General features: G+C 37.3%; 1 protein-coding gene across 5 annotated transcripts in view; it reads left to right on the forward strand.

The window, feature by feature from the left end:
• The window catches only part of ELMOD1 (ELMO domain containing 1), a 40,120-nt gene extending 29,655 nt beyond the window's left edge, over window positions 1–10,465 (forward strand). For 4 of the 5 annotated variants that reach the window (XM_039322174.1, XM_039322182.1, XM_039322190.1 and 1 more), the window contains 5 exons: window positions 157–225; window positions 478–501; window positions 3,326–3,376; window positions 5,433–5,566; window positions 8,607–10,465. In XM_039322174.1, the coding sequence (XP_039178108.1) occupies window positions 157–225; window positions 478–501; window positions 3,326–3,376; window positions 5,433–5,566; window positions 8,607–8,779 (451 nt within the window). In that variant the 3' untranslated portion in view covers window positions 8,780–10,465. The remainder of the gene's footprint in view (window positions 1–156; window positions 226–477; window positions 502–3,325; window positions 3,377–5,432; window positions 5,567–8,606) is intronic. The other variant, XM_039322205.1, reaches the window with a different exon arrangement.
• Window positions 10,466–14,009: the final 3,544 nt, after the last annotated feature.

Raw genomic sequence — 14,009 nt, forward strand, 5'->3', positions numbered from 1 at the left:
ACCTCTTTCCACTGTAGCGGAAAGAACAGTTTCTTACACACAGTGGTTTGTCTGTTCATTATAAGAATAACCAGATGTTGAAAAATATACCTGAAGTGATGTAATGATGTCATTCAATATTGGCACACATTGTGTGTTTTTCTCTCTCCCTTCTAGATACTTTGCTGAGCATGATGGTCCTGCAGCTCAGCAAATTCTCTTAGACTCTCTTCAGCCAAAATATAGGTAATGTTTGAAGCTGGAATTAGCAGCAGCATCTAATAAATCATTTGAAATATCAGTTTGCATCCCTTTTATTATTGATATAAAATGCTCTTGCATTTTTCTTGCATTCTTTTACTTGGGGGTTGGGGTGAGGATGGGATAAAATGCCTTGATTTTACATATTTATTTCATTAACAAATCATGAACATTAATCCACATTTAGACTTTTTTTTTTACTTAATTTCCTTTCTTTTTTCATCTTTCACAATCAAGGGAAATCACTAAAGAGGAAATAAGGTATATATACATATATTCTTTTTCTATTTTATAAGCTTTGAACTAAAGTTTGGAAACCGACATAAAGGAGATCCAGAGGGATAAATTAAAACAAAATCTGAGAAGTTGGCTCCTACAGTCATTTGGATTCAGACATTATATAACATTGACATTAATTACTATTGGTGATAGTGGTGGTGGTCACATAGCCAATGAGGTGTTTATTTGGCATTTTTGTTCATCTATCGAGTCACTCCCATTTTGTTTAATAATGTAAAAAGTATTGTCCCAGGATATAAGCTGTTCCAAGTAAATCTGCTTTTGTAATTGACTAATGGTGATTTTGTCAGTGCTGATGGTGTTCAAGTGGTTCTCCGTGTGTTTTTGGAATTGCACCCAAGGTGCCTATTGTTAATATTGTTAAAGATCATGAAGGCTTCATTGCAAGAAGACCCTGGTGAAGGAGAAAGGAGTGATTGCATATGAGGACAAAGAAAAAAGGCAGGCAATACAAAGAACCAAGAAACAAAGATTGAAAGAAATGAGCATGTTGACCATAGATAAGGGTGAGGTGATGACATGATGAAAGTTTGAGTATGTGTATGTGTAAAAGTGTAAATATTCTGAAGATATCCCAGATTTTAAAAAAATGCAAAGTCTTATTTCTAAGAGGGCAGGTCTTCATCTAATAGACTTCAGTTATAGGAAGCTAGATTTTGTCTTAATCATATGAGAAACTTCTTAACAGAAGTTTCAACAGTCTCAACATCCTTCTCTTTAAGGATTTTGTTCATCTATGAGATTTGAGTAGATTCCATGATCTTCTCTCATAACTGTTTATAAGTCCCCTGGTGTGGGGGGGTACATTTTTCAAATCCCAGAGTTGGATTGATTTCTGGGGCACTTCCTGAGGACCAAATGAGAGCTAAACAGGAGAAGGCCCTCTTCTCCATGTGCTAGATCAGCAAGCTTTGGGCAGCAGGGACGTCTTCAAAAGGACCTTTCCTATTGGTAGAAATAATCAAGCAGGTTCATAGTAGGAGAGAGGATTCCTCAGAATATCTATCTCAGATATCCCCACAACTACTACATTGCATTGTAATATATCAATTAGTAATCTTACTATATAGAATATATAGAAATTATATTGGAAAAATATATTGAATGTGGAATGTGACTTGTCAGTTTTGCTTTTAAGGGAAAATGTTGGCCTATTTATTTATTTTAGAGTATAAATTAGACTTTATTAGAAAGCAGAATATAGTTCTTTCCACATAACAAGACAAAGTCATATTCCAACTTCCAAATGACAAACAGGAGTTTCATATCTTCCTATTATTCTGTCTAAATGTCTCTGTCCTAGAAATTTTAATTCAGAATTAGTTTTATAGCCATGCATGTAATTCTCCAATAAAAAGCATCCATGAAGGAGGGAGGGAGGGAGGGAGGGAGAGAGAGAGGGGGGGAGAGGGAGAGGGAGAAGCTAGGCAGAGCACCTAACTCTAGTTGAGAGAAGCTAGGCAGAGCACCTAACTCTAGTTGACTATGGACATCTCATGACTTAAAACCAAACTGACAGAAGAGAATATTTGCAACTCAGGAGTGAATTGTGAGGTCCTTGATGCTCTCTGAGCTTGACTGTTTTCTTGCAGACATTTCATTACCAAACTAGGTAATAGCATCAGAGCTAATGAAATGTCTGCAAGAAATAACCAATTTCAGAGGGCACCAAGAACCTCACAGTTCAGTCCTGAGCTGCAAATATTCTTGGGGGTTTATTGATGTTTAAAAGTTAAAGAAAATGGTATAATGCATCTCCTCTAACTGAAATTTTAGTAATCTAGAAACAGAATAACAGAATTGGAAGGCACCTTGGAGCCCAACCCCCTGTTGAAGCACCACTGAGCTCTTCTAATATTAACTCTTAACTATCCAAAATGGCTTAGTGTAGTTTCTACCATTTCACCAATGTCAAGCTTTTCCTTCTTCACTCCCAGTTACCTTTTCTTCCAGGAAGGTGTTGAATAATTGTCATGCAATTAATATAAACACCATTCTCTGTCTTAGTGTCTCCCCTTTCCTCCAGTAATCCAGAGAAATTGATTAAATTACATACTGTACATACATACATACTGTACATAAGCAAGTTAAGATGGGAGAGGGGAGGAAAATAGATTCAAAATCACTCCTTTCTCCTTTATCAACCTTCTCACATAAGAAGCCTCCTGAGACACAACCTATCTTGCTTGAAGACTTAAGGGATGATGGGTTATTTGTCCATTTATTTATTTTTAATGATACTGAGAACTGCCATTTTTCCATCCAGATTTAGGGAATTCACTTGTCAAAATCAAATGAATACATTATCAGGAATGTGAGGCGTCACATGTAGACTAGTTTTCAGATGTTTAAAAACAACTCCACATAAAGGCAATTCATTTTCTGCTTTTCTCCTTCCGATAAGTAGTGTTATTTTCTCTTACTTTTTCAAGTGATTTGTCTTACCTGCCTTAGGCTGCAGTCAGACTTGTAAAAATGTAAAAGAAATATAGAACACGGATTTTTTTTCTCTCTCTCAGTGTACTCTGTTTTTTAGGCTGCTTGGAGAATCAGTGTCTCTGACACAAGGGGATCAGTCTCAGAAATATTTTAACAAGGAGAAGTATATTATACTGATAGCCAATCAAGTTAAATTAGCTTCAGAGATAAACAGTTTAAAAGCCCATCTCAAAAGACAGAATAAAATGCAATCAGATTGATTAGGTTTTCCATTGAGGTGACATACTGTAGGGGAGGGGGCAAACATTTTTCATTTGTAAACCATCCTTTTATTTAACTTTTTCAGCAAATATAGCAAGACTGAATGGGAGAAGAAAAAGTTTGATAAAGCTATTGGGTAAGTGCAGCATTCCAAACCAGAAATCTCATTAGAGTCACCCTCGTTTGCTGATAATTTTGTAATTAAATCCCTGCTCACCCTGTTTGCCATAGAATTGTAGAAGGAGATTCTTATCTTTCAGAAATACCTCTGCTTCTTTTTTTATTTTATTTTTTGAAGGCATTGATGAGACAAGATGTGCGATGTGGTAAGAACACTCTGCTTAGATGTTGATTTTAATAAGCTCCATACTGTCTCTGTTGGGGAATGATTATAATGGTTATCATGGAAAAGAAGTTCATTAGATGACTTCGGATTAGTTGCTCACTCTCAGCCCACTGCACAGTTGTGGGAGGTTTACAATGAAAGAAAACACTACCTCCAGGTTAAAAGAGTAGTGTGCAGATCTAATGCAGATAGTCCTCGACTTATGACCACAATTGAGCCCAAAATTTCTGTGGCTAAGCAAGACAATTGTTAAGTGAATTTTGCCCTATTTTATGTCATTTTTGCCATAGTTGTTAAGTAAATCACTACCGCTGTTAAATTAGAGGCACGTTGTTAAGGGAATTTTGCTTTCCCATTGACTTTGCTTGTCATAAATTTGCAAAAGGTGATCACATAACCCTTTATGCAACCGTCATAAATATGGATCAGTTGCTAAGCATCCCAATTTTGATCACGTGACCATGGGGATGTTGCAATGGTTCTAACGGTCATAACTCATTTTTTTCAGTAGTGTTGTAACTTTGAACAGTCACTAAATGTAAGTTGAGGACCACCTGTAAATAAAGCAGACTTCTTGTCCTTATTTATGACTTGAGAGAGGATGAGTTATTACCAAGAAAACTTTCAATAGAGGCATGTCTATTATTACAACCATTGTTATTTCAATAGGAATCACTTACTAGGTTTGTTTCAGTCCAGTAATGAAAATAGATTTATTATAGTTCTTCAGGATTGGTTGGTTGATTGTGTGCCATCAAGTTGTTGTTGACCCTTAGGATCTGCATAAATATTCCTCCATGATGATATCTTTCCATGATGATATCTTTCCGTTGAAATCTTCCAATAGTGCCCTCATCACCACCGTAGCTGAGTTCATGCACCTTCCTGCTGGTCAACCTCTTCACTTTCCTTCTACCTTTCCTATAATTAGAGCCTTTTCCAAAGAGTTAAGTCTTTGTATAATACATCCAAAGTTGGATACTTTAAGTGTGGTCATTTTTGCCTGATGTGAGAACTCTGGGTTGATTTGTCTGACAATTGATTTGTTTTCTTGGCTGTCTGAAGTATTCTTATGGGATATAGTCCCATATTAAACAACTCCTGTAAAAGTTGCTATTAAATAAACAGAGCAAATGAAAACTGTTACAATCATTCATTACCCTTGTATTACTCACCTTTCTTTAAAGTGTATTTCTTTGTACTTTTAACAAGTACAAGTAGCTCTTGACTTACAACCATGTTTGGGCTCAGAACTTCTCCCATTAAGTAATGCAGCTTTAAGCAAGTTTCACTCAATTTTATGGCCTTTTTTGCCATGGTCATTAAGTGAATCAGCATGGTTGTGAATCCCACTCCCCCCCCCCCCCCGGTTGACTTTGCTTGTCAAAACCCCCTGAAAAGGATGCAGAAGATGATCACATGAGCTTGGGATGCTGCAACCATTATAAATTCATGCTGGTTGCCAAACTCCCAAATTTTGATTGTGTGTCTGCAGAGATGCTGCAGTGTTCGTAAATGAGAGGACTGGTTGTAAGTCCATTTTTCAGCACTGTCATAACTGCAGTTGTTAAATGAATGGTCTTAAATTGAGGACTACCTGTATACTCCTTTGCCAGTCATGCTGTGATATTGAAAAAAAGCATGAGACAGGAAGTAGACATTCAACAAAAGACGGCAAATTCAGACTTTCATAATGGCATGCAATTGCAACTGAAAAAAAGAACATAAAAATCAATCTGTTTAACATGAGTTTTTGGAAACAGAAACGACTGTGAATTTTCTAGATGTAATAGTTCCTTCAGCTTTAGTTTTATTCTTTGTAATCTCATTTCTGTATTTCTTGCAGATTTTCCTTTGCTATTGTTGGCATCAACATAACAGAACTTGCATACAACCTGCTTGTGAGTGGTGCTCTGAAGACACATTGCTACAATGTTGCTCCAGAAGCTCCAACGTTAGCCCATTTCCAGCAAACATTTTGTGAGTATTTGTGTTTGTGTGTGTGTGTGTGTGTGTGTGTGAGAGAGAGAGAGAGGGGGGGGGGGAGAGAGAGAGGATTTCTCTGTGTAAGAGAGAATGATTGCATTTATGTATTTTCTTCAATTCATAAGGGATCAATTATACAAAAGGTTGTTGCATTCCATTGACTAAATATATGCTTTATATTAAAACTAATATTAGGGTCTGAGAATGATCTATATTTGGCAGTAATAGATCTGGTTCAGGAAAAATAAGCCAATCTGTTTTATGCAAAATCGCATAATAAACGAACATTTTCCCCATGTTGGCTAAAGTAGACTTGTCCCCAAAGGAAAACAGTTTTGAAATGTCCTCCAGATTCTACTCTTCTGTGTATTTTTTGATGATTAAATCCTTTGTGAGCATTGGAGAATTTTTAACATTATTCAGGACAAAAGGTTGTTATGATTTGCCAAGGCCAGCAGATGGTGCTGTTTTATTTCTGCCATCATCAAACACTCATTTTTAACTCTGTCTTCTAATTCTGCTTCTTGGTTACTTTTTCTCGACTTTGGCTACCTCAGGATTTCAACATATCGCAGAATTCCTCTGTTGTTTCAGCACAAGCCAGGCTTCAAGAGAAAGAAGTCATGCACTTCAAAACTTTTTTCAAAATGTCTCCTTGGGTACATTTTGACTAATGTCAAATAATGTTGCTTTGCAGTAATCAGGTCAAATTCTGACTAGTTTTGCATTCCTCATTCCCACCCGCTTTTATTGCGTTTTCCTATGTGAAGCTTAGCCATCATCTGTAACAACTGAAATAAAGTTTTGGGTTCCCCCAATTTCTTTTTATCTAAAATTGCTAAATACGAAGGGTTGATGCATACTTTCAAAATGGAACATGCATATAGGTAGTCTTTGACTTACGACCATAATTGAATCTGGTCATTAAGCAAGTCACCATATGACTGAGCCTGATTTTACAACCCTTTTTTGCAGCAATTATTAAGCAAATGCCATGGTCATTAAATGAATGCTTCTGTTGTCATACAAATCCATACCTCATTCTGGGGTATTCTTCATTCATTCATTGATTCATTCATTCAATTGCTGTAGCTTCCGAACTTAATTAATGATTCTGGGAGGCTTTTTGCCAGAAATCACAAGTAAATACCAGCAAAAAGTAATAAATACTGTCACCGGAGTTCAGGACACTGCCTAAGGCTGCAAATGCAGGCCAATTGCTAAGCACTCAAAATATGGTCATGTGACCATGTGGGGGTATAAGGATCTGCCTTAGCTAAACCTCCCAAGAAAGCAGAACTCTTGAAATGTGCAGCATTTCAACATGAACTTTTATTGGGGGTGCTGACTACAGGAAAGTAAGGCAGGATCTGAGGGTTCCAAGTAGGAAACCAAAACCCCACCCCAACTGTCCATCTGATCGGTTCAAATAGAGCCAATCCAAAGTTGTCAAATTGTCAAGGTTGTCAGGTCTCTTCGCACAGTCTTCCCTCCACCTGAAGATAAGGCAGAGGGGCGGAGGTACATTCCTTTCTCACCCCAAGAAAGGGATGGCACATTTCAAAGAGAAAGAACAAAGCAAAGGAAATACACTGCAGAAAGCCCATATGCCCCCTCCCCCCCCATAGAATGGCAGAACCGGAAAAGGGAAAGAAGGATTTAAGGGTTCCGAGGGGGGGGGGCTGGCTAGCAGAACGTTGAATCTGGGTTGTTAGTAGATTTTTTGAGATCTGACAGTACTTCAAATAGTCACTAAGTGATGGATCATAAGTCAAGGAATACTTATAGTTAATTATAAATAAACCTGTTAAAATTGTGTGTACGTATGTGAGAGAGAGAGAGCGAGTGAGTGAGTGTCAGTGTCTGTCAATGTCAGTGCTGGCTGGGGAATTCTGGAAGTTGAAGTTCAAACATCTTCAAGTTACCAAGGTTGAGAAACACCGATATATATCATATATTTTGGTACCCCTTGATCTCTTGGAAGAACTTTTGGTATAACATTCACATATATATTTTTTCCCTGATAGAAATGGCTGCAATATCTGAACTGAAAATTCCCCTGTACAACAATTCTCCATTGACTACAGATGTACATTTTCCACCCATACCCTCGGTTTTATATAGTTTACCCAAAAGATGGTTCTTCTGCTTTGCTTTTGAAAGCTTCCTACATTGCTAGTTCGATATAAATTCTGCTAGAAAAATCATTTGAGAGGATAACGTTGCTAGTCTCAAGTTTGGAGGCTTTTGTTTTTTTTAAATGCTGTTTGGGTAAAGCTGGGGAATATCTTTGCAAACATACTTGGGGGGGGGGGAAGGCTTTGTTTTTTTTCTAGCCTCATTTTACCAGGAACTAATTTTCTAAATTATCCTTGTACCTTCTGAGCTTTTTCTGTACCAGCATTCCAGCCACAGGCTTATACTTCACTTTTCCAAGTTTATATGCTTGGATTAAAGGTTAGTGCAATTACAGTGTTCATATGCACAGTTTAAAATGATGGTTAAAACAGGTAACTTAGCCATTTAGTTTTGGTTTTGTTCTTACCTAGAAAAATTGCACTGAAGAAGCAACACAAGGCCTTTTGAAGAGATACTGATAATAAGAATGATAAGAAAAAACATTTTTTCTTGGGATGAAGCAAAATACCTTTGATTAAAAAGAAGGGGCACTTGGAAAAGGTGAAAAAAGTAATTGTGTGCACTAAAATACTGCAACATTAAAATGTCTCTAATTCTGTCTGCTTAAAAAAAAAGTAGCACATGGCTTTTTCCAAACTAGTCCTTTTCACCTGTCTTGCATGCACGATGGCAGAGATTTATGAGAACCCATCTGGGCTGTCCTGCCTTCAGCAGCACTTCCTTCTCTCCTTGCGGTTCATATTATCCCACATCCATACTATAGCCAAAGAAAGTCATAGCATTAAATGACATTTGGATTAGGTTACATGTAGAAGAGGAATAGTAAAACCGTTTATGCATCGAAGGAAAACCCAATTCATTTGAATTCAAATCCTTTGACTTTTTGTCCCCGTAGGCTACTTGATGCATGAATTTCATAAATTCTGGATTGAAGAGGATCCCCTGGACATAATGGAGTTCAACCGGGTGCGAGAGAAATTCCACAAACGGATTGTCAGGCAGCTGCAGAATCCGAATATGGCGTTATGCCCTCACTTTGCTGCCTCGGAAAGCTTAATCAACCTGTAGCCATCCCCATGGTTTGATCTGGAAACACTGCCTGGTTCTTGTGTTACGCCACCATCTAGAGATAAATTGCTGATGTATTGAATGATCACGGCAAGTGCATGCCTGTTTTTTGATGCAGTATTCATTTCTCACGCTCTCTTTCAGGAACCGCCTCCCACTGCTCCAATGGAGAGTTTGGTCACTGTCAAAGAGAGCTCATATTGCAATATTTTGCAGTGTTAAAACATTTTGAATTGATGTCCTGTGTTTCTTTCCCTTCCTTTAGGGCAAGGTTTCTCAACTTTGGCAGCTTTCAAATGCGCGGACTTCAACTCCCAAAATTCCCCAGCCAGCCCTTGCTGCTTGGGGAATTCTGGGAGTTGGGAGTCCACACATCTGAAAGCTGCCATGATTGGAAAACACTTTTTAGGTTCTTATCTCTTCCCTTTGCTACTGCATATTTCATTTAATTGAAGAACTGTATTTCTGTAGCTGGGTGGGGGATATTTTTTTGTTGTTGTTTATATACACAGAATAGTTTAGTTGGAAACTTGTACTGTGAGAACTTTTTAACGTATTCATTTTGTTTTATGATAACTTTTCTTTAAAAACTGGGCACGATCCAGATGTAAGTTAACTTTTTTCAGTCCTGTTTAACTCAATGGCACTGAAGTGAAGGGAACTGAAAAATGCTAGCATTAAACTGGTCTCATGCTTTTGAATATCATTTATAAAGCCTAAACTTGACAAAATACATTACATGTAACAATTTCTCCCTCATGCAGACATGCATGCTTCGTGAAAAAAAAACAGTAGTAAGATTTGTAATAAAAATGTGTGAATAATTTTATCATACATAAAGAATTTATAATGAGGCTATGATGGCAGGGAGTTTGAATGAATTTGAGGGAATGAATTAAATTGATAGAATTCATGGATGTAAGCAAGTCTCCAGCAACATTATATAACTTGGTTACCTTCATACGTGCTGGACTGTTCTTCTCATTAGATGTTCTTCTCATCTCCAACCTCCATGATTATAAAAAATTATCCTTTTGGAGAGGAGGAACAGAGGAGGTTTATCTCATTAATGGTTTATACTGGACTATGGTCCCAGTATTCAACTAAACTTTGAAAATGCAGAATTCACTGGTTGTATTTCTGCATGTCTGAATGCAATTTGATTGTGTGCGAGTGTGTTTTTGGTTGCTTTAAGGGGACAAAGCTATATTTTCTTCATTTTTCAATTACTGAATTTTGGGCTTGGATTATCAGCTTTGTTCCTAGCTGAAAGGAATTAACAAAGAGTCGTGAAAGGAGTAAACATAACTGGTTATTAAGCAATTAAAGGGATTTAAGGGAAGAAATGGGCACATTCTGTATAGAACATTATCATAAAATTGTGCTGAAATGACTGGTAGATGCATTACCTTTTCCATGAGATTCATGCAAATATTCTTTTTTTTAAAAAAGTGGAATTTCAGAGGAACAAATCCATTTGGGTTGTTGTCAGTTCCCTTTGACACCCTGGATAATCTACACTCAGTTGATTTTACCATGGTATTTCATAGTACCATGATTTTTTTTTAACCTTCTGACTGTTATAGGGTAGGTTATGAAATTGCTTACATAGCAAGATTGAATTTGAGGTATTGCCTAATTATTTGTGGATTATATGAATAAATGACATCATTCCAAATAGGAAAAGTGTGTGGGTCTCGTTATTTAAAATGCAGCAGTGTTAAATGTTGCTGCTCAGGTATTTCCAAGAGAAGGATTTGGAAGAAAAATGATACCATCTTAATCAATTCTGTTCACTAAGGTGTATAATTTCTTTCCTTATGATATGGTAGAGTCCAGATTCAGCTGATTTTAAAACCACCCCCAAATTTGGGGAACCCACTTTAACGTGGCTCATTTTAGAGTGTGTAGGAAATTCATAAAGGCAAAAGGATCACCTTCGAAAGACAGCAAAGAGAGTTTTCTCTTTTGTCCTTCCATCTAATGCTTGTCCCATTTTAGTAGCTCGTATGTGGTATAGCGGACCTATATTCTCTTGAGTGCAGTGGATCAAACAAATAAATCTTCCTGCCACATTTTCCATTGACATTTTTTAAAACTAGTGGCAAAAATCAATGAGATGAAGATTGATTCTTCTGAAACACCCAAACCCCTCTCTTGAGAGTCCTTAGTCCAATTGGAATAGAGTCTGATACAGGGAGATGATCCCAGATGATCCTCTGTTAAGGATTAAATGTCTGGAAACACCCTCTTATAGGATATGGTTGCCAGGCACTAGCGAGTTTTTTAGAGCACTTGTTAAACCACAACCTTTTGTATCCTTAGGATTTAAGTGGTAGTAGAGTGGTTCAAACATCAACATAAATAGCATAATTGATGCTAAGCATTGAAGGATATATTCAAAGGACTGGACTGACATGTAGAATAAGTAAGACCTCTAAGGCAGAAAAGTCATAATTTATGAAATGTTTTTAGGAATATTCAAGGTAATGTTTTTCCAAATATCATCTTGATCTTTTGCTACAACCCATAGTGCTCAAGTAGTTCCATTCCTCACAAAGGTTTTGGCTCACAAGGTAAGAAGAAAGTTAACTTACAAAATGCCTGCCCTGCATTGCAAAACTGAAAAAACTTTGTGGCTGAAAGATCTTGAAACTCATGGAGAAAGTTAATGGTATGGGAACCATCAAGATGTTATCAGCACAAACATGCTGAAAATATATTTGCATAGCCTAATTCTGGTTTGTTTGGTTTTTTTTTTTTTTTTGCTGTTTTGCAAGAAACACATGAAAATTGTTCATTTAGCACAGTTAAAAAAAGAAAACAAATCGCCCCCCCCAAAAAAAAATTAATAAAGGAAAATCCTAACAATGACTATTTACATTATCCCTTTACATCTTTGAAATTCTTGCCTCTTCAATGTGAACCATTCTCTAAACCAGGTATCTTCAAACTTAGCCCTTTTATGACTTGTGGACTTCAGCTCCCAGAATTCTTCAGCCAGGCACGTTGGCTGAGGAATTCTGGGAGTTGAAGTCCACAAGTCATAAAAGGGCCAAGTTTGAAGACCCCTGCTCTAAACTAAGAATCCTAGATGGACCTTGACAATTACAACAACCTGGAAATGAATGTTGAAGAATTAAGTCTATAGAAAGAACTTCCACATCACCAAGATCACCTCAACTATGATATGCCTTTGCAGAGGCTGTTCATTCACTCATCTATGAATCATCAAGTGATAATTGTACGTGTCTTCATCCCAACCAGCTCCTTCCAATTATGACATGTCATATTTACTTAGAACTCATCCCTTTTGTGACTTATTTCTCAGTAGAGATGATTAGAATGAATAAATGAGGCTGAGGAAGACAAACTAAGCCTGTATGAAGATTTTTGCCTTCTCAAATTCCTGAAGATCAAAATATTTGAAGCTATGGAGAAAGAGCTGGCTGGCTTGTATCCTTGCCCTGGGCTGAATGGCTCTGCAAAACATTAAACTAAAGTTAACCTAAGGCAAAGCTGACCCATCACAGTTGCTAAAGCGAGGAATGATCTATTGAGTCTTCAAAGGACACATTTTGGAGATGTAATTATTTGTCAAATTTCATTTCTTTTTCACTGTCCTTTTATGGTAAAACCAAGTCCTTTCAGTCTTTTCATATTGGGGGTGGATGGGATTTTGCTATCTTTAAAGATTACCAAGCAATGCTGTATAGATAGAGTGCCCATTTCATGTATGCCTACTTTATCATTGCAAAATTGAATTGCAGAAATTCTAAGGCACTATAGACAGCTTGAGCACTGAGGGCAGTTGGCATGTCCACTGCACCTCTTCCAATTACAGCAATTAAAGTTGATTTTCCCATCATTTCAGATGGAAAAATACCCACAAATGATGTTACTTAAAAAAATAAGGGTTGGCATTGTTTTAAAAGAAGTAATGCAGCCCTCCGCCAATATATTACATAGAGTGTCATCTGCAGGAAGTAGCATCTAGCTGACTTTGATGCTAAGCAGCAAAGTTCCTGGTTAGAACTTGGATGAGGAACCCGGTTGGAATTTCAAAACGTATGGCACATGGTAAAATGATAGACTCCTTGTAGTTGATTTCGACTGGCCGATGTAGCTTTGTTTCTTCCCAGTAAGAAAGAAAAGAAATCCCCAAAAAAGGCATTCCATATTGTTACCAAGGAAATTTTTGTAGAGCAATAGAGGTCAGCTCCAGGGTATATATCATTTTACCATTCACCAAGAATTGCCCACTCCTGTTCTAAAGGGACCTTTTGAAAGATAAAATATAGAGGGTGCAAGAAGATATATTTTATATAGGGAACCAATCCGGTGAAGTGGTTAAGGTGCTGGCCAGCCTAGAAACCACGAGGCAGTGAGTTTTAGTCTCACTTTAGGCATGGAAGTCTGCTGGATGACTTTGGGCCTGTCCTTCTGTCTCAGCCCAACCCAAATCACAGGATGGTTGAGGAAGAATAGGAGGAAAGAGTATTATTATGTCCACCACCTTAAATATTAGAAACAATATAATAAAGATAGGATAAGAAAATTATCTTTAAAAAAAAGCTAAGTATGCATATCTTGAAAGATGCCATGTTTTTCACTATTAGACAGCAAAAAAAAAAAATTAGCTAGAGGAAAAAAAGTATTTCTGTTTCTCACTAGCTTAAGCCTGACATGTCCTGTGACTCTTCATTAATTAAAAAAAATGCCATGGGACAGGATTTCCCTTGGCTTCTGAGATGTGTGCCAAGCAGCTGAATCATGTTTTCTGCTTACCTTTAAACCTGGCCTTTGAATTAATGAGAAGTATCTCTCAAGCACACTCGAGTGAAGGGGAGAAATTTGGCCCAACAGCTGTTGAAGCGCTAAAGCATTGGTTTCATACGTATATTCCCAAGGCGGGGGATATTTTTAAACTGGGGTGGAGATCTGAGAATATGTGATGACACACATACTCAAGTGGGAAACCAGGAGAGGCATGGTATGTAAAACTCAGATGCCTATGTACCCAAAGGCAGGAAATTCACGGCTTTTAAAAAAATATAGATTACTTGTTCTCTGTTTGGTGTTTCTGTTGGTTAGCAGCTAGCCATGAAGTGGAATAGAAATGTACAAATTAGTGAAACAGTTGGTGCTTCTTCTGATTGAAGATGCTAAATGTCAGGGCTATGTATAATATCTCTTTCAGCATAAGTCAATTTCATTAACCAGCTTCTAA

Source organism: Crotalus tigris, unplaced genomic scaffold (genome assembly GCF_016545835.1).
Source record: "Crotalus tigris isolate CLP2741 ecotype Arizona unplaced genomic scaffold, ASM1654583v1 scf7180000017607.2124824, whole genome shotgun sequence".
Taxonomy (NCBI): domain Eukaryota; kingdom Metazoa; phylum Chordata; class Lepidosauria; order Squamata; family Viperidae; genus Crotalus; species Crotalus tigris.